This window comes from Nelusetta ayraudi, unplaced genomic scaffold (genome assembly GCF_046127955.1).
Source record: "Nelusetta ayraudi isolate G7.1 ecotype Tasmania unplaced genomic scaffold, CSIRO-AGI_Nayr_v1 ptg000161l, whole genome shotgun sequence".
NCBI lineage: Eukaryota > Metazoa > Chordata > Actinopteri > Tetraodontiformes > Monacanthidae > Nelusetta > Nelusetta ayraudi.
This window is the reverse complement of record NW_027466211.1, coordinates 165,816-190,000: the sequence shown is the minus strand read 5'-3', so window position 1 is coordinate 190,000 and position 24,185 is coordinate 165,816. Positions and strand designations below refer to the sequence as shown.

The 24,185-nt window shown below is 47.4% G+C and overlaps 1 protein-coding gene across 1 annotated transcript in view; it reads left to right on the top strand.

Moving 5' to 3' along the window:
• LOC142880196 (partitioning defective 3 homolog) overlaps positions 1-17,600 on the top strand; it is an 83,063-nt gene extending 65,463 nt beyond the window's left edge. The window contains exons 3-5 of the mRNA XM_076013924.1: positions 2,336-2,456; positions 9,245-9,372; positions 14,647-17,600. Coding sequence (XP_075870039.1) covers positions 2,336-2,456; positions 9,245-9,372; positions 14,647-15,106 — 709 coding nt within the window. The 3' untranslated portion in view covers positions 15,107-17,600. The remainder of the gene's footprint in view (positions 1-2,335; positions 2,457-9,244; positions 9,373-14,646) is intronic.
• Positions 17,601-24,185: the final 6,585 nt, after the last annotated feature.

Sequence of the window (24,185 nt, the reverse complement as noted above, 5' to 3'; positions counted from 1 at the left end):
TAACAATGAAGTTATGTAGACTCAGATATTCATGCTCTCAACCAGTGAAATAAATAATTAAAAAATGTGTCAAGTTGGCCAGTTTTAACCGGGTGTTGTGTTCTAATTTGGCTTTGACAATATAAGTAATTATTTATGTTTTTGGTCGGGCTTAAAGTTTCAAAACTTGTGCTTTACATTGCAGTGGGTTTATTTGCAACCTCGTGCAAAAGGACATCGATTTTATAATGAAGAGCACTGGGGGGGGGGGGCAGCAATGTCACAAACCCTTCACCCCTACTGCTCCTTAACTGCCAATCACACATAAAAGGCCCGAGTACACACCCTGGTGCACTCTCCCCCGCACTTAAAACAAAGCTATAGGAAATCAAACGGAGCGTAACCAACATGATTGATTTTGATCGGGCGGTTGAATCCCGACGACGACTGCCTTTCGCCAAAGTGCCGTGCGCGCGGTCCAACGGGGGCGAAGATCTGCTCCCCCCCGCCCCCCGGTTGCGAGACGCTATCTATCGTGCTTTTAATGAAGCATGATCGGCATCATGTCCTTGCCGTGTCCGTTATCGTCTCAGGGATGCTCATTCTAATCTGAAATTAATTGCACCCACAATCCTTTGGGTCCAAATGAGCAATCAGTTCCTCCGTTTTGTGACGCCACCTGTATGTGCTTTGAGACTGCTTCCAGCTCTCTTGGCCTCTTTCTCACGTAGTTTTTCTAATTAAATGCACAAGAACATCAGTCATACCGTTATCTCTCTTGTTTCCCATAAACTATGAACCCCATTCTGTCCTAAACACCCCCCCCCAACCCCCCCAGCACAAATTCTTAACCTTTGGCCACTTTCATCCTAGTGGTATGCATAAACGCAGGCTTATTATTAAGGCAGTTGTCTGACCATAATTATGCGTTTTGTCGTGCACTCCCCTCTGTAGTCGCTGATAAAAGGAGAGCTTGATTAAGCTGAGGGAAGCCTATTGATTCCTATTGACAGGCCCTTCAAAGCCTCTAAATGAAGGAGATGTAAATGAGGGCTTTCCACAGTGTTTAGTGACTACCGACCATAAAAGGCCAACATTCTTCTGTAGTCTTAAAAGGGGGACGCGCGTCACTCACAACGGTGCATGAGGGACACTTTGAGCGACGGGCGGATGCATGGCATGTTTGGCGGCTTGGAGGGAGAGCAAGTGCGCATAGAGATGTCAGGCAGGTATTAAAATAGATCTGATCAAGGGTGCGTCGGGAGAATGCACAGAGCCCCTTCATCTCTGTGTGCGCGTGTGTACATACATACATATATACATACATACATACACACATACACATATATATATATATATCTCGACGTCCGCAACCCTGGACAGGAAGTCACTCAAAGAAACACGAGGGAATCTGGTTCATTTTCAAATAATTATTATAGTCGTCTCCAATTTTTCCTGAAGTATGAGAAACGCAATATATTTTTTTGTTAACATATAGAGCAGGTTTTAAAAAAAAAAATTGCAAAAAAATTGCACTGCATTTGCAATTAATTGTGAATTAACTCTACTAACTTTAATGCGATTAATCGTGATTAAAACTTTTAATCGACTGACAGTCGTGATAGATGGATAGATATAGTTCCTTAAGCTATATTATTCAAACTTAATCTAACAATAATAATAATAATAATACAAAAATAATACGTGTCTATCATGCTAATGAATCCTTCATAAATTTGAAAAGTCTGCCTTTTCCTTGTTTTCAGTGCTCTTTTCAAAAGTATATGCTAAGACAGATCATGCCGTAAGAAGCGACTGACGAGGTTTGTGTTGTACACTCAAGGGTTCTAGTTTGTGCTGCCTTCCTCAGAAGTGTCACTGGGTGGCGTGTGTGTGACTCGTCTTATCATATGAAGAACTGAAGACATAATGCACATAATCAAAGTATGTACTGACTAGCTCGCTGATACCCAGGTCAGTGACAGCACTCCTAGCCAGGTGTTGGTTGGGCCTCGGAGTATCTTGTTCTTGTCTCCTGGCAACCACACAGATGGTTCAACTTGCAAGGCTACTCCTCTAGAGTCTGCCATGAAAATTAATGGCATAAAGATGTGCGATTTTATTTTTAGTTTAGTTTAAAAAAAAAAAAAGAGATCATGTCGCCGGCATTAAATAACCTGTACGCAGATCAAGATCACGCCCGCCAAGCACTTTGGAAATTTTTTTTGGAGTGGCTGAAAACCTCCCAAGGCCGCGTGTTTGTGCCTGAGTTTTTTCACACCAAAGTAAACTTTGACACATCCGAATGACGTATGGATCCACCCTCTCACGCACTGCTTCCCTCCCGCTCCTGCAGGGAGATGGTCCCCAGTAACCATGACCGGATACAGAAGCTGCGGCACGAGTTCCAGCAGGCCAAGCAGGAGGAGGACCAGGAGGAGCAGCAGCGACACGCCTACAGCTTCAACCAGCCGTGGGTGAGTGTCTGACTGGAAGCGGCTCTTGAGCCTGGCAGAGCAGAAATGCATCGGGAGCGATTCCGCGCGATGCACCGCTGGGCTGGGCACTTCAGTGGTGCGTCTCCAAAGCTGCTGTCTGATTAATGGATCTCTCACGCTTGGTTAATTTCGGTCATGTTGAGCCAGATCCAGAGACTGCTTTCCACAGCGCGCTCCCCATGCGCGACTCAGGTAGAGGGAGAAACGCGAATTGCTAATTTGATGCTTCTTTTCATACTTTTCACAAATTCCGATTCTTTCGAATCGAAGAAACAAAATGGAGTCGACACAATTTGAGACCTGGCATCAGTGTGTTCAGTGAAGTTCAATCACGCGTTACTGTCAATGCTCCTTTACTGCCAAACTCTTGCCGACAAAGCTCCCAATTTCCGCGATGCTCCCACACCACTTGCAGAAGATCTCTGGTTAGTTTCTCACATTTTATTCTTTGCACCCTCAAAACCCTGAAACAAATTGCTAATTCATCATCCGCGTGTCTTCTCTGCGTTAGAAAGGTGACACGCTGGCAGCAGGAAGGAGACAAAACATCTAAAGACACGTCGGGTCTTTTGAGTCAGGCGTGAAAAAAATAGATTGGAAGACAATGTTTACTTCAAGCGTTCATTTGAAATTTCATTAAACTTGATTAAAGTGGATTTTTTGAATTAGCTTTTTTAATTTAGAAGCGAGTTTTTGTCTTAAGCGGTTCCCCTTTCCTGTGATGGATCTGCGCTAACAATAGGATTTACTCTCCATAATTGGGAAAATGTTATCGAGTTAATGACATTGTTAATACATCCGGACTTGATTACATTTTTCCCTGTGTTGCGCACTCAAAGTCCAAGTGTGCCTGAAGTTTAAAGTAAAGAAGGACTTTGTCTGTAATCTCCCCCAGTCCATATTGTCTCGCCAGTGCTTTTGACATGCTCCAACACCATTAACGTGTCTCTGTTTTCCCTCGAAATTAATTGTCCAGTCAAAAAAATCCGACTTTAATGACATGCTGTGAAGGAGTCAAACCCATAAAGTCCGTCAAAAGCAAGTGACGTTAATTATAATATCTAAGATTTAAGAATATTCATACTCTTTCTCTATTGAAATACCGCATCAGAAACAGCAGAGTTTAGTTCATTTACTTTCCTGGCCTGGCCTGGCTTGGAAGGCAAAGACAGCTAAATACCTCTCCAAACCAAAGCAGAGCTATTGTTCAAATTGCTCGCCAGAGCCCTTGAATTTCAAATATTTGCCGTCCCAATTTTTTATTTTTTTATTTTCTCAGCGAATTCCGAGTGTCAGTCTGTCGGTTAAAATTGGTTTGGAGAGGAGGGTTCGATGTAGCGAGCGAGGGGGCGGGGGGGGAGCGACCTGCTCGGGTTCTAAATGGCTGAATGAGTTTGTCTTCGGCATAACAATTTTTCACTTGTGGTTTTTTTTTTTTTGCTCGCGGGAGGCCAATTTCTCAGCCGGATTGCCCATGTTTGTCATATTCCTGGTTAAGAATCCGAAAATGCGGCACGTTCCCGGCTCCGTTTTCTTTTCCTTCTCGTCGACCGAAATGAGATGTTAACAGCTCAGCACATTCGGAGTCTCCCTCCCCCCCTTTGTCTCCGTGAGCCTCTGAGCTCCTAATTGCCTGCGATTGTTGACATTGTCGAGCGTCCTCGTCTGTTCCGCTGGTAATACGATGAAGCCCGGCCCTAGAGTTTTGAAGTCTATTTTATTAGGCCTCTTTCATGTTATTGCAGTCCTTTGAGAAAGGGCTTCAGAATGTCAGACCTTGTTAGGGAAAGATACAGGCGCAGACATGTTATGTTTTGGTGCTGATAAAAGGGAGCTGAAGGAACTGTTGCAAGTCAGACGGGCCGAGCGCTTTTGAAACAAAGCAGAGGGGGAGATATGAGGTGACGTGTTCTGATGTTGGATCTTCGCCACAAGGAAATCTTCAAACTGTGACTTAGATTATGATGTACTGGAATCCCCTCAGGGCGGCTGTAAAAAAAAAAAAAGAAAAAAAAGAAACAGTCCCTTTAAACTGTGAGCCTTCTTTAATAAAACTCCAAGTGTCGATGGAGGACGTCGGGCCACAACTCAGAGGCTAACGTGGTTAGCTCGTCTCCCCGCTGCGCTCTCATTATAAAAACCGCGTCAACCCGTTCATTTTTTTTGCCCAGAGTGGTCAGACTGTTATTCACAGCTCTGAACCTGCTGTCCGAAGGAAGACGACAGGCACTCGTTTACGTCCTTCCTCTCGTTATCCAGGTTAGCGATAAACAAACCCGTAAAGTTCCAATGGCCGAAAGCTCAGGCCAAGAATGCATCTGCCCGGAACTACGGCAAGCAATTTGATCTGCTCTTTGGCCGATCAGGTCTAGGTCAGGTCTTCGATGATTGAAACTCCAGCTTGTGGACTCATTCCATGAGCGTGTTGCATGTGAACTCGCTAAAACGAGCCCTTGAATGCAGAATCACAGGTCCCAACCGATGAATTTACTTTACATGTGATGTAGCACTTGATCAATGACTTTGTTTTTCCAAACAATAAAGAGCCTCGGGCCAGTTCACAAACTCCCCGTTGATGAGAAAAAATTCCAACCTATTTACTTTCGCCTGCCAAAATCTCTCCCTTTTAGGTGGCCACACACTTAGCCCGGTGTTTTGTGTTTCGCGCTCTGAGACCACCTTTGTTTTGGTCTTCTTCATTCCAAACACGTTTAAGGGCCAACATGACATCAGCTATAGTAATAATCTAAAAAAAAAAAAAAAAAAGAGCAATTTGTTTTTCACAGGAGGCTAAAAAATACAGCTTTATTTTTTTTTTGCTGTCGCCAGGGAGATTCTCGTGACTTGAAAATATGCAAATGAAAATCAGATGGTCGTGTTCAGACAGCCCTTAAAATTGCGACCTAGGGATAAAACCTGTGTGTTGAAGATGAACAATCTACATATCAGCCTCTAACAGCAGGGCAGATTGGCGGTGAAATGAAGGCGATAACGACGACCGTGTTCTGCGGAGAACCTGAACACGGTGCGAGGCTCCAGTTCGACCTCGACTTGCTTCAGGTGGAGTTTGGTTGGGGGGGAGCGTGTTCCGTAGTCTACCTAATTTAGACTCGTCTCTTGCGAGTGCTTGTAACAACAGCGCCGAGGTCAGCGCTCCAACTCCGCCCCGCCCCCTCCTTAATAGAATAATGACCTGGGACGCGAGAAGCCCTGTCGATCATGTCGCCCCGCAGCCAAGATACACACAATTAGGCCCGGCATGTTTTTTCTCGTCCCACCCCTGCCGCTCTCCGCCCCCAGACGCGATCTCCAGATGTTCAGCAGAGAGCCGGGGTGCGTTTTTTTTTCTCCAAAGAGTTTTACTTTCTTTCAGTCTTTCCCTCCGTCTCAATTGGTTGTAAAAATCACTGTTTGTTGCGGGGTTGGTGGGCCAATGATCGTGACCACACAGAGGAGTGTTAGCGCCACGCTGTTCCTGTTCCTGGATCAAACGGCAGCTCGTAAAAGCCGCCCATTTATGGGAATTCTCCGGATTTTTTTTTTCTTTTTCCGTCATTATTATTTTTTATTATCGCTGCATCTCCTGCTACCGGCACCCGCGTGTCCACAAGGATTAGTTTTGCGTCGACGCCAGCTCGGGCTTAAACCAAACATACGGTCGCTGTCGCGGCTTTGTGTGGCTGCGCCCCTCTTATCATGTGAGAATGTTGACTCACAAAGTCAATTTCAGGCACCCTCGGTCGACTTCCCAGGGAGCTTTGGGTGGATTTAAGAGCTGTTGCGTGACCTTGGGCTCCTTACAGAGCGGCACGACACGCAGATCCCTGTGTTGCGATGCCTGAGATCTCGGCAGTCAGACACTGGAATGGTTGATTGTGAATGAATACACACACGTTAAGTTGACGCGCCAATAACCGGAGGCGGAAATGCTGCAAAGTGCCCCCGTTTGTCAGAAAATGACTTGTCTGTTTGAGAAACTGGCTCAGTGCAAAGTAAATATAGAAAAGAAATATCTTAAGTTACATATAGAGCAGGGTAAAAAAAAAAATTGCTATTACTTTGCGATTAATCGCGAGTTAACTCAGGACACGGATGCGATTAATCACGATTAAAACATTTAATCAACTGACACCCCTATTACACACACAAACACACACGTGTATGCATGTGTATGTATATGTATGTATATATATATATATATGTGTATATATATATATATACATACACACACACACACACACGTATAGATATATAGATATATGCATATACCAGGTCTAATATTTATTCACCTCTATATCAGTTATGTCGATTGCAAAGATCCATAATTCACTTGCCGTGTATCATCTCTTGTCGAGCTGTGTTGTTGATGCCGCTCAATCCTCGCGTGCACGTTTGCGAGCGCGGCGAGCTTCGCCAGGAATGCAATTGACGCAAACGGCAGCTCGCTACGCCAAGCGAGTCTCAACAATCGCAGTTGGGCTCTGCCGAAGACGCGCCCGCACTTATCTCCGCGCAGAACGCGAGGGAACACATGTTCCACCGGAGCTCTCTGCGTGTGCCAGAGTGCTTAAGTGGCAATGAAACCGCCTTCCAGTTCAAGTTCCCGGGGTCCGCAGGCCTTGAAATAGCAGACCACACCACTTGCTTCCCAGATGGATTCCCTGCCTAAAGCTACACACTCTTGCGACCGCAAATGGACTTCGCTTGCCTGTAATAAATTGACGGAATTGGTTTGTGTGAGGACTTTCAAGGGGGGGTGGGGGGGGGGGGGGGGGGCTTTTTTCTTTTCTTTTTTTTTTTTTTTTTCTTCTTATTTCCGAGCAGCTTTTTTGTCAGGTCTCGCTGCCTGTTGGTAACTTAAATGTTTTCCACATGTGTGTTTGCGTTCAAGCGCGGCTGCTCTTTCAAAAGAAAAAAAAAGAAAGAAGAGAGAACCCTTCCCTACGCGGCGGCCTACCAATATAGACCTCATGTGCAGTGTGGGCGCTAAAGCCATATGTTGGCGCTGACCTATCACGGCATCCTGCTTTGATATGTGAAAGGTCTGTGATCAGCCCTGAACCCAGAAATATTACACTCCGGCTCTTTACTCTTGTTGTGAACGACTGACTCTCTCCCAGCTGCGCTCCGATTTTTGATAGCTGCAGTAATTGTCATAATTATGTCCTCCCCTGCTTGCCATCTGTGAACGATTGTATGTTTAATCAGGTGGAGATTTTTTTTCTTCTTTTTCGTTCCCCTCCCCTCCTCGGCTCTGTGACATCACCAAGGAAACGAGCAATAAAAAAAAATAAATAAAAAAAAACCCCGTCGACGTAATTTTTCCACGTTATTGGATAAGAACCAACACGGACGTCTCCCCCTGATTCGATTTCGACAAATGTCATGTTTTATGCCGCGTTGTCTTCCAAGTGTAACGTGGAATAATCTGATTGTGCCACCCTGGATAATGCCGTTATGCCGGCTGATTTCCACCGACACCAAAGCGTTGCGCTCTTTGTCGCGGTGCCGTCCAGCCAAAGCGAAGCCGGAGACGCCTTCAGATTCCTCGGCTCCTCAAAAAAAAAAAAATCAAACTTTCAGTCTCGTGCGTGCGGTCGCTTTCTCTGAAACACATTAACCTATGTGAAATAACAATTTGCTTTCCTTCCGGCCTCACTCACTCGTCATCTGCTATGGATTTGCGTCGCTCCGTTGTCGCTCCCAGCCCGGGAAAAAAAAAAAAAAAATTCTAAACAGTTTTGTTCTCTTCGCTGATCCAAGATCCCTTTGCTGTGTTTATGGAAGATGGAGGGGCCCGTTATTGAAAATGAAATGCAGTGTTCACAGAGCCGTCATTGTAACGTTGGAAGTGAGGACGGGGGCCATTTTGAGAGTACGATAGGTTTACAGCAAGTTCTTATGGTATCTACCAACGCACCTTCAGCCCCACGGATCCATTCAATCATGCCCTTGACTCCCTCGTACCACCTTACTTTGCAAGCATGTTTCAAATTCCCGTTTCCCCTGACGTCACGTCGATTTTCTGCACAGTTTGTCCAGAGATGAAAACAAAATTGGTGATGAAGGCGCATTTTTCTATTCGACACACACACTCTTTACAACTTCAGAAAAGCGTTGGAAAAGCACGCACAACATTAGCGTTAAAAGCATTTTTCTATTCAATACCCACAACGCAGCGCTCTTAATGTTACAAAATCTCTCCGACTGCTCCGCTTATCATAAGAAAGACGCAATTAATCTTCTTTGGCAGGAAATTATGGTTTGTTATCATTAACTGTCGACTTCCCCCTCTGGATTTTTTTTTTTTTTTTTCCGTCCCTTCGCTCTACTTTGAAAACGTAGCACAGAGTTTATGCTATCTCGATGAAAATGTCATAATTGATTAATTTCCTTTCCCGGAATTAATTTACCGGGACCTAACCTCAACTAGCCTCGGAGCTTTTATCGGTATACCGTTGTCATCGCGGACTACCAACGGAGAACAACCTGTTCCCCGAGGCGGCGTGCGTGCGTGCGCGTTGTGTTTTTAAAAATATGTGCTACGTCATTGAGAACATCAGAGCAAAAATGTTCACGTAGCCCAACGGACACGCCGGGGCCAAAACTAAAGTTCCCCTGGGGACCCGCTTTGCCTCGGCGGAGCCGCGCTTCTCTTTCTGCCCGGAGGTCTTTGTCCCGCCGCGCTGCGGAAAGTTGACGATGCGGCTTACGGCCTCTTTGTGCGTGAACTTTAAACGGAACACCCTCCTCTTTGTCCCCGTCAGATGAGCAATGGGTCGGAAATGCCAAGCGGACGCCACTCGGTGACGGTCGACGCCCAGGCCCAGAAGGAGGAGCAGGCGGACCGGGACGGCGTCCAGCAGACGCAGCGACAGTACAGCTCGCTGCCACGGTGAGAATAATCTGTCGGACCGTCCACGTCCCCTCCACTCACCGCGACCTCTCGTCTCCTCCCTGTCCCTTTCTCAAAACCTCCTAATTTTGACCCTTTCCATTTTCATCCACTTCACATTTGCGTTTTCTCGCCTTTTAATCCCCCCCCCCCCACGGTCTCTTCTTTTTTCTTTTTTTTTTGTCCGTCCTAATGCATTTCTTTTTCTTGCCTACAAAGTCGATCACCACAAAGCCACTTTTAACTTTATCTCCAGACATTCAAATCGTTCTTTTTGCGAAAACTCTTTGAGTGAAATCTTTTAATGTAATCGCTTGAAATTATTTGACTGATACTCAACTTCATTAAGTCAGTGTTGACCCTGACGGAGAGGTTGTCACACACACACACACACACACACACACTTCTTTTGTACTGTTCATATATACCCTCCAACATCGGGTTTGCATGGAGTTTTTCTCTCTCTCTCGCATTCTGCCCCCTTCTTTTTTCTTTTTTTTTTTTTTATCTTGAATCTCCCTTTTCCGATTCCTTTGCACATTTGTCAGAGACACACCAATAAGGCTTACCGTATCCTACATCTCGAGGTGTTAAGCTTTCATCTCTCCCATCTGCATTTCATGTGTATTCAAAAACAATCCCGCGGCACTCTCTGGAGGCAATTTCCTCATTTTAAGCTTTTCAGCCCTCAAAGTCAGCAAAGATACAAATTCTGGACTAATGCTAACCGACGAAAGGACTTTGCGTCTTTTCAAATTAAATTAGCGCCGTTCCCTCTTTCCCATCCCGACGTTTACGGCACTGAAAACAGTCCAGCGCGAGCTTAGTTTGTTGTGACGGAATTATATTTATCCCCGACGCTGTCGAGAGTTACTGATGGTTGTTTAAGTTCTGCTGCTTTGCCAGTAAAAACAAAGACAGACCACACCACACGCTTGTGTGTGTGTGTGTGTGTGTTCATTACATTTTTTGAAAGAGCCTCCCCTGTGCTTTCAGTCTCCCCTACGCACCCCCCCCAGCAATAATTTTCCCTTAGCCTTCATATCCTCCTCTCACTTTGCCGTCTCCGAGTCGACAGTCGGATCGATTAAAACATGTTCCTGTCCATGGTTATGGATTCACGGTCCGCGAGGACGCACAATCGATGCGGAACCGCATGAGACGGGCCGATCTATGCGTCCCGTTCAAAAGGTGTTATCTGCCGGCATCGCGTACGTTGCGACTTCTGCCTCCGGCACCTCCCCCCACCCCCCCTGCCCCCGTCGTCTGAGAAAAATTCCTTCTCTTGGGAAAGTTTGTCCAGGCCAGGCGAGGAGCCAGGCGAGGACGGTCTTTGATATGCATTCCTCTCATAATCTCGTTGCGTCTTTCAGCAGCGAAGCCATGAGCTCAGGATTGACGTTTGACCCTGGTCACGGCCCCGACCCCCCCCCACCCGCCGCCGCCACCCCCCAAAAGCCAGCGTCTCGGCAAGGCTTCTCATTAAAGAGCGTCAAGCCTTACATCCCCAGATTAAGAAGCCGACCACCTCCCTTTTGGAAATCATCCCCAACCTTGCGCCTCAAAAAACGGGGAGCTCGGAGCAAATCAGGCGTTTCAGTTTTAAAGGAGGCGTTCCATTTAAAAAAAAAAAAGAAAGAAAGAAAGAAAGAAAGAACGAAGGACTCTTCCCAAAGAGCTTCCAGAAGAAGTCATGGTGACTGGTTATCTGATGACGGACCAGGCTTAGCCCAATGTCTGGGATGTAGGGATTGAAGGGGGCACTAATGAAGGCTTGTTGTCGGAGTAGGATTAGCTGTGACAGGCAGTGGAGGGTGAGAGGGGCCCGGGAGAGGAATGAGTGTGTTAGTGGGAAATGGAGACTGCTGATTAGCCCTTAAAAGAGACACACTCAAAGCCCCCCTCCCTTCCCACACACACACACACACACACACACACACACACACACACACACACACACACACACACACACACACAAGAATACGGTCCAAGATAAAGCTCTTAACGCTGGTCCATGTAAACTGCCAGTAGCTTTGCCGGCTCCTCGTGGTCGGCCAGAACTCGCAGACTGGAAAGGAAACATTAAAGCGGGTTTGCAGACAGTTTATTTCTGACATATGTTCACTTGCTACTTTCATCCTCCCCCCCCCCCCCCCAGCCGTCTTAATTAATTCTGTGTTCATGTATGCGTATTTGGGCTTCCTCCTCCTCCTCCTTTTTCTCCTCCTCCTCCTCCATAAACCCTGATACTTCCCAGCTGTTTTAAAAGCAACACACGGAGGCCGCGTTGTGCTCCGTGAGCCAACTTCCTGGCTTTGTTTGTTATGATCCGTCACTCTAAATTTACCTCGCTTGTTGCCATGGAATGTTTTCCGGCTCCTTTTTTTCTTCTTCTTCTTCTTCGCAATGCAACTAATCTACTTTGTGACATATCCTTGCGGAGGAGCGGAGACGATAAGAGAACCACCACCCCTCGCCCCCACACGCACACATTAATCACAATTACATGGCTTGCTGGGTGGACACCTCAATCTGTTCTCTTTCTGCTTCCCTAACCCTAACCAGCTAACCCTAACCCCCAACGTTCCTCCCCTAACCTTGACCCTCTGTCTTTTAACCCTAACCCAAAAATCTAACCCTCCTAACCCATCTTCCCAACCCTCACCCTCCTTCCTCTAACCCAATCTTCCTTCCCTTAACCCTTACTTCCCCCAACCCTAACCTTCATTGCCCCAATCCTAAACCTAACCCCCCCCCCTCTAAGTCTCCCCTTTTTTCTCTTCCCATGCCTTGAAAAAGTGAAGAGTTAGGACAGGATTCGTACAGGAGGTTTTCTAACTAGGTGCCTCGCTCTTCGGAGCGCCGCAGCCAGCAGGGCGAGCCAGGCCGGGGTGTAAACGCGTGGCGTCTCGCCCAGACAGCACACCCCAGATACGGAGCATGTGGTGGTGGTGGTGGTGGGGGGGGCCTCTCTCTGCAGTCTGTCCCTACATCTGTCCCTCCACCAATTATGCTTGTACTTACACATGCTCCTCGCGCACGCACGCCCACGCACGCATGCGGTGAAACATGAAATGCGAAACGTGCTAGCACGCAACAACAACAACAACAACAACAACACTAGTGTGGCGCATTGCAGGGGAGATAGCTGAAATGCTCCCACGGCTCTCGCAAAGGCACAGTCATTCACGGCACAATATTGTTCTTTATTTTTCCTTTGCTTCATCCATCCTCTGACGTTTTTTGCAAAAGTGCGTTGGGGCCACCTCAAGAAAAGAAGAGAGAGAAAAAAATAAATTCTATTTCGAGATCAAAGCCAAAACTTAAAAATGAAGTCCCGATGTTTGAGATTAAAGTTGAAGTTTTGATTCCGTGAACAAAGTTGAAATTCAAAACTTTTTTTTTTTTTTTAATGTTTTATTAAATCCAACCACTGAGCTGGTTCAACCATTTGATTTACCCTGTGTTCTCGCTAATCAAGCATGCTGCTTATTGTTTTTTTTTTTTTTTTGACGCAGTTATAACTGATTATTGGATTTAATCCAGCGCTGCTGTGAGAATTTCCGTTGTAATTAATTTTTTCATTTAGGCCCGCTGTGTAATCGCGCCGTTGCGGTCGTGTCTGTATGGATGTGGTATGGGTGTGCTGAGGAAAGAAAAGCCAGACTTCTGATCCATGTTTCACTATCTTGTCAACACCTTGTCGGTATTTCAGAACATCCACCACGGCAATAAGTTTTTCTCCAACTTTACCCAACAGCCAGAGTGCAGTCTGTGAATTACATTGGGGCCAAGTTCACCGAGACATAGTCCTTGGAGGTTATTTTTTGGTGTCCCTCTCCTCGTGTGTTCGTTGTTTGAAAGTGACGAGGCCTTTCGAGTGCCACAGTCTGCCTCATAGCCCAGCGACCAAAAGAAAAAAAAAAATGCATGTAGATCAGAACAGAAACGCAGCAAACGGCGAGTCGACGTCACACAATGGGGCCCTTTGATGCAAATTACTCAAAACAAATTATCTCGGCGGTTGGCTACGCAATTCATCTTAATTTTCTCACCAATCCTTTTTTTTAATGAAACAAACAAAAAAAAAATGAGCATACAGGGTGTTTTTTTTTTTTTCTTTCTTCTTCTCAAAGTTGAAAGAAATAAGCATCTATTGCCTTTTTTTTCTAGTCAGCTGGACTTTCAGAGACCCACGTTCTCTGACCGGTGCGTCCGATTCCTGCCCTACGTCGCTCCCAGCCCTCCCCCCGAAATGAGACGGCGCCGGATGAGATTTTAGGCATTTCTGCCTTAAAAGCCTTGCCGGCCTCAAGCGCCTCTCGAGTGCACGGCGGGGGCCGGCGAGGCTCCTCCCGCCGTCACCCAAAGCTCTGGACGGGTCAGACCGCCGCCGTCTGCGCATTAAGTGCGGCGGCCTGCGTTTCTCAAATGAGTTAAATGAGTGAACGGAGACGTTTTTCTCAGGGAGGTTTTTTTTTTTTTTTGACGTTTGTGCCTGTTTACCGTGTGGAACTAATAAGTCCTGTGGGCGCTTCAGGCTCGGCCCGTTTTGCTTCCTGGCCCCCTTTTAAGTCTCGGTGCACGCTCGCGTGATTCAGTGTGTTCGCGCAGCCGGCTGTAACGGCTTCCTCTTTGCTGTCTTTCTTAGGGTTTTTTTTTTTTTTTCCTCCCCTCCCCCCCCCCAAACATGAACAGCACTAATGCATCCTCCCTTCTTTGTGACATGTCAAGGACGTGTAAGCGGGTACATCCTCATCCTAAGGGCTTGTTCTATCATAAACTCTTACAATAACTATGACCTCATGTGTATATGTTTGTCTGTGAAGGTTCTCAGTTCATCTTAAAGTCGAAGGGTTAAGTCAAGGCAACTGGACTTGTTCTCGTGATACAAGAACAAGTCTGGACTATATATATATATCTATATCAGTAGATGGTAGATGCTCCTGTGCGTATGTTTATGTAGGTGCATGTATGTGTATATATACACACATATATATTCGGGCTGTCAGTCGATTACGTTTTTTAATCGCATAGTGTCCTGAGTTAACTGCGATTAATTGCAAATTAATCAAACGATTACATACTTATACTGTCCAGATACTCTCAAAAAAAAAAAAAAACTCAAACCTTTAGGTCTCTCTCTCTCCCTCTCTCTCTAAGAGGAAAAATGGTGCCGTCCATTTTCCGTGTAGAATCTGCTTAGCGAGCCTCGCACAAGTGTTTCATTTTTAACCCAGGCTTCTCCCCCCCCCCCTTCCTTCCTGTGGTCAGGCAACCCGGCAAGACCGCTGCACCCCAGAGCTCATGGGACAAAACGTACGCGACTCCAGAGGGATTCCAGCCAGCAAAAGAGACCCCGCTGCGATACCCCAGCGGACCCGGCTCGCGGAACTGCTACGTCGGCGCGTCCAACGTCAACACCCGCGTCCTGCTGGAGACTCAGGAGCTGCTGAGGCAGGAGCAGAGGCGCAGGGAGCAGGAGGCCGCCAAGGCCAGGCCTCCTGCTCCTGCTCCTGCTCCTCCTCCTCCTCCCGCTCTTCTCCCCACCGCCCAGGAGGCCCCCCGCGGCGGCGGCACCTACACCCACAACAGAGACAGCAGCCAGCCGCCCTCGCAGGCAGCGCCCAGGCCCAAGGGCCCCTACAGACAAGACGTCCCGCCGTCGCCCACTCAGATCGCCAAACTCAGCAGGCTCCAGGGCTCGGAGAAAGGGAGGCCGTTCTACTCCTGAGGTTCAAACTCCAGGAGGGTGAACTGTAAATGACTGTTTTCCAGATAAAGAAAAATATATCAAAAAAAACAAAAAACTGAATGCAGAGATTTGTATGAACCTGTTAATAGGCACATTTTTTAAACGTTTTAAAAGGAAGGATTTTTTTTTTTTCTGATGCTATGAACAATTATAGTTTAAAGCAACCTTTTGTTACCCAGAAACGTGATTGTTTTTGCTTTGCCTTAAAAGTGCCTTGGAGATCCTTGACTGTTCACTTCTTGTTGACTGATAGCCCCGTTTTTGACTCATCCGTCAGACGCATCCAGCGGAGCAGATCTACTAGGCAGGTGCCTACGCTACACTAGAACCTCGCGGTCCAGGCGTGTTTGTCGTGGAGACCGCCGATGTCTCCATCTCAATGTGAAGCAAGTCTTTAATAAATCTGCTTTATAAGTCGGCTAAAAGTGACGAGCAATTCCTTCAGATAACCGAGACCATGTTTTGCCATCTGATAGCTACGTAAAGCAGCAACAAGCCATTGCACAGCTACAATCAAAAAAAAAGGCAGCTGTCATGTGAGTTCAGCGTTCACTCCGCAGCCGAATGGGCAAATATCTTCTGTCTTTTCCGTTTTGCTAAAGTCCGAAGCCCCAAATTGCTCAACTTTTTATGCCAAGTAGTCAGTGTTTACGTTGTGACACTCCAAAGCGTCCCGTAAAAACAAAATGAAAGAGCCAGAGATTTAATTTGTCACTGATTGTGGAGGTCAAACGACCTGTTAAATCACAGCTCTTTGTCCTTGGCCGGCGACTCCTCAGCCGCCCACCAACCCACCACCACCACCACCAGCAGCAGCTGCCTCTTACATTCTGTGTAACAATCTGGAATTTTCTTTTTTTTTCCTCTGCTGCCTGCTTTATCTCCCCTTTTTTTCCCCCCCTCTCCCTCCTTCACAATGTATGGCTGGCACTCCCAGCGGAGGAAAAGAGCCTCCAGTCTCCTTTATCCCTGCCCTTTCCTTTCATCCGGGGGAAATCCAGCTGGAAAAATGGGGTCGAGTCTGGGGCATTAATTAATCGCTCATTAGAAAATAAACGTCGCCGCCGCTCCCATTGTGCCACGGTCTGGCGAGACGCAAAGACGGGCCCGGTTTGGCCAGAACCGGAGCACCGTTGCTTCCCGTTATGGCCCCCCCCCCCCCGAGTCGTCCTTTGCCACGTATCCCACCGCGGTGGCCACTTAATGGTGCGATCTCAACATTTGCGCAAGACAACGGCCCTTTTATTCAAATTGCCCCGGTTTTCAAACGGATCTACACACTGCGTTAACCCCACGAAAGAGCTACTAGACCCTACATGCCCACTCCCCCCCCGGCCTCCCTCTCCTCAAATGGCACTGACTGGATCGGGCCGATCTGTACTGAACGGCTAGAGAACAATCGGGGTTTGAGCTCGAGCTGGATCTGCAATATTTCAGAGTGGAGAAGCTCCATCAAATCCGACCAGCCGCCTCAGCTCGCCGTCAAGCTTCTGAAGTTCACTAGTAATTTTAAGGGAGTCGAGCTGAAAGGATGGAAACCGCACTGGTGTGCGTTTGTGGTAACCTGCCAATGCTACCTGTGTTACCTGCGAGTCCCGCGTGTAGGTGGACACTGCCAGTTACTGGATGCTCTGATATGTGCGAGTGAAACTGTGTTGGCAGCTATACGAGTGACTTGGCTGCCTAGTGGAGGACCGGGTGTGGGGTGGGAGGGGCTGACCTTGCAGCGCATCCAGTCAGTAGAGCAACCATGGCAAACAGGAAGTTACCAACTCGGCTGCGCTCACTTTTGCTTCTCCCTCCTGCCCTCATTTATCTCCTTTTTTTTTGTCTTGGGATGCACCGATACCAGTATCGGTACTGTTAAAATGTGTGTCGATACTACGACACTGATACCAGCTGCAAACACACAACACATCTGTGGACAATTTAAAAAAATAAAAAGAAAATTTAAGTAATTCTATAATGTGTCGTGGCCTTAATTAAGTATTTGTATCGGTGAGTACTGACATGAAGTGCTCATACTCTACTCGTTCTGTTAGAAAGTGGTATCGGTGCATCCCTATGTTTTTCTATCAATCAGACTTTTTTTTTCCTTTTTTTTTGCCTGCCTTCTTGTCATCCGTCTCTATGTGTATTACCTGTGCTTTGTAATTAATGTTTTTTTTTTGTGTGTGTGTCGTCCTGTGACACACGAACCCTTCTCACCAAGATATAGTTTCTGGGCATTTTTGTTATTATTCTTGGAGAAATGAGGAATATATTGTTGTTGCGTCATTGTGTTTTGTTTAACCATCCTTCTTTATGTTTTATTATCCCCAATATGGTACTGCGCAGTTAAAAGAAGCGACTTGTATTAAGCAGAGTGCAATGCCCCATCTATCATTATATCCACATATCTTAACTCTGCTGTTCTCTGTTCTCTGGCTTTTTTTTTTGGTTTGTTCTTCCATTCATTAAATCGAGAATAATTTTAAAGGCTTGGATCAATGGTCAACTTCAATTTATTTAAAGGTCTATTATTCAAATTTTCAGACCGTTTCATACTTCATTTTGCAAAGATATTGTTACTTCAGTTAGCAAAAAAAAAAAAGAATTCATTAAAGCTGTGGTTCAGGGTTCAGTTCTAGTCCCTCAAAATGTAATGCCAATGATCTCGGCAATAAAGAGGGGGGGGGGCTTCGCCTCGAACAGTTTTTCTATCAACGCGGACATTTCTATCGATAGTGTTGCATTAGAATGTATTTGCCTCGGGTGCAAAGATTGTTTGTTTGCAAGCTAGCAAAGACGGTTCACTTGCGCTAGCCTAGGGCCCGCAAACCGTGCTAAACCAGAAAGAAATGTATTGAAACTGTCTCCAATGATAAATAGCACACAGGCTGACTTCATGGCCGTTAAAAAAAACAGGTCTACATATTTAAAATTGATAAATATACACACACACACATACACACTACCAGTCAAAAGTTTGGACACACCCTGAATTTAATGTCTTTTCTTTCATTCTCATGACTATTGACATTGCAGTTTGTCACCGAAGGCATCAAAACTACATATGAACACACATGGAATTATGCAGGCAACAATGACAGTGTAAAATAACAAACATTTTATATTTAAATGCATCAAAATTAGCCACCGTTCTTTCATGAAAAGCATTTTCAGAGTTATTTTACGTGTCTTTCTTTGCCGCGTGATTACGTAAATCTTGCTCCTATATTTGATGTCTTCAGTATTTATCTGCAGTGTAGAAAGTTGTACGCAAGATACAAAAAAAAAAAAAAAAAGTTGCATAAGGTGTGTCCAAACTTTTGACTGGTTGATCCGGGAGAGGTACGAGGACCTTATTGCCAAAAAGCTGGATATTTCAGCGCACGCTTTGCGAGAGAAGCGGAGCGAGGAGAGACGTCGACCCGAGCGTTTCACCGAGGCTCGAGGAACGCGCGGCACTTTTTTAGAAAACGCAAACGATCAACGTTTTTCTGCCGCCGCTAAACAGCAGCGTTCAGCCAACCTCATTCTGTCATCTGCTCGCCAGACTCGCTCCGTTTGCTTTGTGCTCGGTTCCTCACATGACTCGGGGAATGTTCTCCAAAAAAAAAAAAAATGTGCCCCCCCCCCCCCCCGCCCCACCACCATCTTTTCCGAAGTGGCAGATCTCCTCGTTTCTGTCGGAGGGGGCGGGGCGGAGCTCCTTTTGAAAGCAGCTCCATTGCCACTTCGGCCCGCGTCAACCCCGACGTCCGGTCGAGGGTGGAAATTACGCGAGCGCGCGTCCCGAGATGAGGACGTCCTCTCTTCCTCTGGTGTGTGTGTGTGTGCGCGTGCATGGAGATGGGGGTGAAATTAAGGTGACCGGTGAAAGGAGAGCAAACGGCGAGAGGACAAAGGGATTTTTTTTTTTTTAGCTCCTCATAAAAGCACGAGATGGGGAAGTGATATAACGCCGCCTTTGAATCGACTCCTTGTGAACTTCCCGGCTGCGGAGTCCGTTTTACTACCGCCTTTGATTGAGCGCCAACGGAGCAAAAGTGGAGAAGATGATCCCGCCTTTGGTTTATTCTGATTTTTACAGAGAGCCTCTTCTCTCTTTTTTTTTTTCTCTCCCCCCCCCCCCCTTTTCTCCTCACTCTTTAAACGCGGGAGGCTTTCGCGCCGGCTTTCGTCTGATCCAGCGACTTTTTCCCCTCGGCGCTGCCTCCCACATTCCAAAGACAATGCCGGTCAGGTTCACCGGAGGTGTCTGAAGGTGGGAATATGAGCGTGACTAATCGTTTGTCTCACTACGTGGGGACGTGGGCAGGACGTCCCCCCCCCCCCCGACTTTCCCTCCAAATTAGTATCGGCCCGATACTCCAATCTCCGATCCATCCAGTCTCGGATGTCAGAATGTAAAGCGGTAACTTTCAGACCCGATCGGAAAGTCGTAAAGAGTGCCGTGTAAAGCATTTGCTAGCTAGTTTTATTAGGATGACGGTTCTGATGTGGTTGAACAAATGTATCCTCGCAAATAAGGTAGTCCCAAAGAGGTTTAGGAGGTAAGATGGTATCGTATCGGTATCGGCAGATATTCGAGGTAAAGTATCGGATATTGGAAAGAGTTCTCAGTCTCCCCGTGTCTACATGGGTTCTCCCTCTGTCGAAAAACACGTGCACGCGAGGTGAATCGGCAACTCTGAATTGTCCGTAGGTGTGTGTGTGTGTGTGTGAGAGAGAGTGTGAATGGTTGTTTGTCTTCCCCCCCCCGCCCCCGAGTTCAGGAGGAAGCGGCTACGACACAAAGATGGCTGGATGCAAGAGCACCGGAGTTTATACGCCGTTCCCGTTGCACACTCTGCGAGACCTGGTAACAGACACATAAATCCACGGAGGCGTGACTACAGAGACGACGCCGAGCCATCAAATCCCGATAGGCTCCGTCCCGACGCCACACAAAAAAAAAAAAAAAAAAAACGGGAGGGGAAGTGAGTCAGTGGGTGCTCGGCTGCTTCAGCTCCGTCTTTAACGGAGTGGCACCCGAGGGAACGGTAAAGCTGGCCACGGCCCCACTCTGTCTGATCGTTACTCACGCCGAAAAGAGCTCTGCTTAGCCTTTAATATCCCCCCCCCCCCCCTTCTATTTTTTTTGCAACGCCGCCATCGCAGCGCAACTGTAATGAAAAACGTCAGGGACTCGGGAGTAATCAACAGCAGACTGCCGTTGGACTTAAGACAGTTGGATTTCATCTCCATTCTGCCCCCCCAGCCCCCACCCCAACACCTCCACACACACACACACACACACACACACACACACACACACACACACACACACACACACACACACACACACACACACACACACACACACACACACACACACTTCCTTTGCCCCCTCCCGCCCCGGTGCAAGTGGACATCGGCGGCCGTAAATGAAAGTGCGCGTTGCACGTAATAAATGTCGGAAGAGTTTTCGGAGACGGTGCCCCCTCTTTGCAGCCTGGTGGTGAAAACCTGAGGAACCCGTCAGTTCCTCTGATCCTGCCGCCAAAAAGGGGGGGGGATTTCCAAAGAGGGAACCGACGGTAATGTAAGAAAAACTGCGTCCGTAACCGTTTGCAGATGCATAAGGGGGCGGTTATGGGACATTGAAATGAGCATCGCAACACACACACACACACACACACACACACACACACACACACACACACACACACACACACACACACACACACACACACACACACACACACACACACACACGTGCACGCACATTGGGGTTCTTCCCTAAAGCTTTGAGCAACATCTGGTGAGTGCATGCATCAGAGCATGGGTTGGTCTCCGTAATGTGAGGGTAGAGGTGGGAGCAGGGCTAATGTCTTCTACTCCCTGGACTAGGCCTTGTGTGCGTGTGTGTGCGCGCGCGTGTGTAAGGAAGTAACATGGTGGGGTTTTTTTTTTTTTATTTATTTTTTATTTACTGAGAAGATGAGCAGATGTGCTGTGAAGACAGGTCACTGCACTGTCTGTACGGCCTTACAGTGGGAGGAACAATGTGTTGCGTTGCGTTGCGTTGCGTCAGCTGGAATCCCAATCACTTTGAAGAGGGCCCGATTCGATTTCGAAACTGGAAGGGTTTTAAGTAAAGGTCAAGCCCGTGGGTTGACCTTTACTAATGGCCGTTGGGTGAAGCCACCGGCGTCGACCTCGCCGATCGTTTAGCGCCGACATAAATCTGCACGGCTGCAATTAAAAGCGCTCAAGCGTTTCTCCTCAATGTCCTGGACCCTAAAAAAAAAAAAAATATGGATAGATGCGGTGAGTGACGCTGGATTTATTTACAATGCGTCACGGCAGGAACACGAATAACTGCGTAACGCAGGAAGTTCTCACTGCGTCCCTCCTCGTCTTGTCTGCCACTCTGCCTCTGCCGATGTCGCTGTATCATAAAAGTAACTTGGAAAGTAACTTTTGAATTACTTGGTTGGACTCCACACCATTAAGAATGTACAAATACTAATTATTGCAGCCACTATCACTTTTTTTTTTTTTCAATTTTGGCAGTTTACAAATTAGCTTTGTAGCAGTATTGTTTTATTGGGTGCCAGTTTTGGCTCTGGACAAAGATTTCCTCCCTAGACATAGATTACGACTCACTCAAGATATTTTTTGATTAATTGATGTAGGGTAATCAAACACCCACCAATTGGCCATGTCACCAGTCCATTACGGTCCCGCAACCCTCTTGCCGTGATGCACCACAGCATCAGCCTATAACATATCTGAATTTTTAACCAATGTTACTCATACTTCCAAAAACTACTTAAAACTTTGTTCCTCATACCTCCAAAAACTTTGCATGTGGCTTCCCAACGGTCAAAAACTCCCAGGTTACAGATAATCTCGTGGTTTGAAGACACAGCCGTCCAAGTGCCGGACGGATTTTGCCAGACACGTCTCCTCCCATATTAGGCAGTCGATGATTTGCGGAAACGGCACATGCTAATGATTATCACGAAGGTCAAAGCGGCTAACTTCTACTGCGACACGCTGATCCCAGTGCGCACCGTGAAATTGCTTCTCCTCGGGGGGGAGGCAGTGGGTCCCAACCTGTTCGCAATAATCCCCCCTACCCCCACCCGCCCCCCCCCTCGCCCCAAGAGGCCATCCTCTTCCTGAGTCGGTGGCACCCGAGGGCACTTTCCCACCCTGCCACCCACGGAGCATCACATGCCAAAACAAGTCCCAGGCCTGGAGGCCTCTGCTAAAATTGGGAGCAACAATCGAGATGAGCATTGCTTACGCGATGCAGTCTCTGGGAGCCAGGACTTGACTTTTTTTTTTTCCCCCTATTATTATTTATCAGCTAAAGTCAATAGAACTAGGGATGCACCAATACCAGTTTCGGGTATCTGTACCGATACCGGGGATACTTGTAAAATACGTGTCGATACCTGGACACTGAAGCCAGTTTCCAATCCAAATAACAGAACATCTGTGGGGAAATAATCATCAAAAAAGTAATTATGTAATGTGCAATGGCCTTATTAAGTACTCTGTATTGGTGAGTACTAAAATGCAACATGTACTGGAATAGACTACGATGCCCCCAAAAACAGTTGCAAGTGGCCGAGCGCAAACGGGGGCCAAGGTGCCCGGACACTAGCGGTTTCATCGAGAATGAAGCATCGTGAGCATGAGCTCCCTCCTTCCGGGCTTTGCAGGCGCGACGAATCAATTACTGACGCACTTAAACAGGCTCTCACACGTAGATCCAGATCCCCGACAAACTTGCCAACAGGTACAGTGTAAGGCAGGGGTCCCCAAACTACGGCCCGCGGGCCACATCCAGCCCGCTGCGTGTCTCTGTCCGGCCCGCGTGAAGGCAGTCATAATCTCCCCCCCCCCCACGTAACTTTGCCGACACGTTAGCGTAGCGCGACAGCGCGCTCCCGCTCCCCCGCTCAACAAAGACGTTAGCGCTATATTTCCAACCAGCAACCCTCCCCCCCACGCCCCCCCGTCAACGAACCGTGGCCCGCCGACATGATGCAGTTCCGTCATGTGGCCCATTGCTAAAAAAGTTTGGAGACCACTGGTGTACGGTGTAAGCATATGCCGCCATAACCGGTTTTATCTTGTTTTAGCATTTTAGCTCTTTCGCGACATTTCAACATTCCTCCACGGTTTTTCGATTGTACATCGACGCAGTCGCCCGTGTTCCGCGCCGAGGTCATGGTATCACTTCTTCACACACACACACACACACACACACAAAAAAAAAAAACCCGCCTTCATTACACGGCGTCTCGTCTGAAGTCCCGGAGTGATTCCACTCTGGAGGAGATTAGAGTTGATTTAGAAAGCCGCCGCGCAAGCTGCTTTGTTTTCTCCGCTCTCGTTCTTGTCGTCGCGCAGACGGGGCGCCCCTCCAGATTAATGTTGCGGAGCGCTCCCCGGTGGGCCGCGGGGAAGGTAATGGAAGCTGTCATAATCTAGGCGCGCGCAAACACACACACACACACACACACACACACACACACACACACACACACACACACACACACACACACACACACACTCTGTCTCTTTGTCCCCCCCCCCCCCCCCCCCCCCCGCGCGTGCACGAGGAACGAGCGTTCAGCACCTGTCAAGGAGCCAAGGCTGGAAATAGAAGGAGCTGTGAAGGGAAGGCGGCTTTTGGATCTTGAAAGAAAAACCAGAGGGAAAAACATTTTTTTTTTTTTTTTTTTTTTTTTCACTTTCCGACTGATTGAGCCTTTGTGTTTTCGCAGAGGAAAAAATAAAATAAAATGGACCCTGCGTGACGCATCTTCATCTGAGATTCACGCCGACTCTCCCGGGGGTGTCGGCGTGAGTTCACCGCGAGGCTAAGTTGACGTCGGGTAAAGCGCTTTTTTAACTCGGAGATTCGGCGGAGTCGGGTTCGAGTTCGAAAGTAAAATAAGCAAAGTCGGCAAGCGACATTTCATCTCGTCGTGGCTCGTGCGGCGGGGGAAGTACGAGCGCGCGGCGTGCTTGACCAGCTTTGAAATGCTAATGCGTCGTCTGAAGTGTT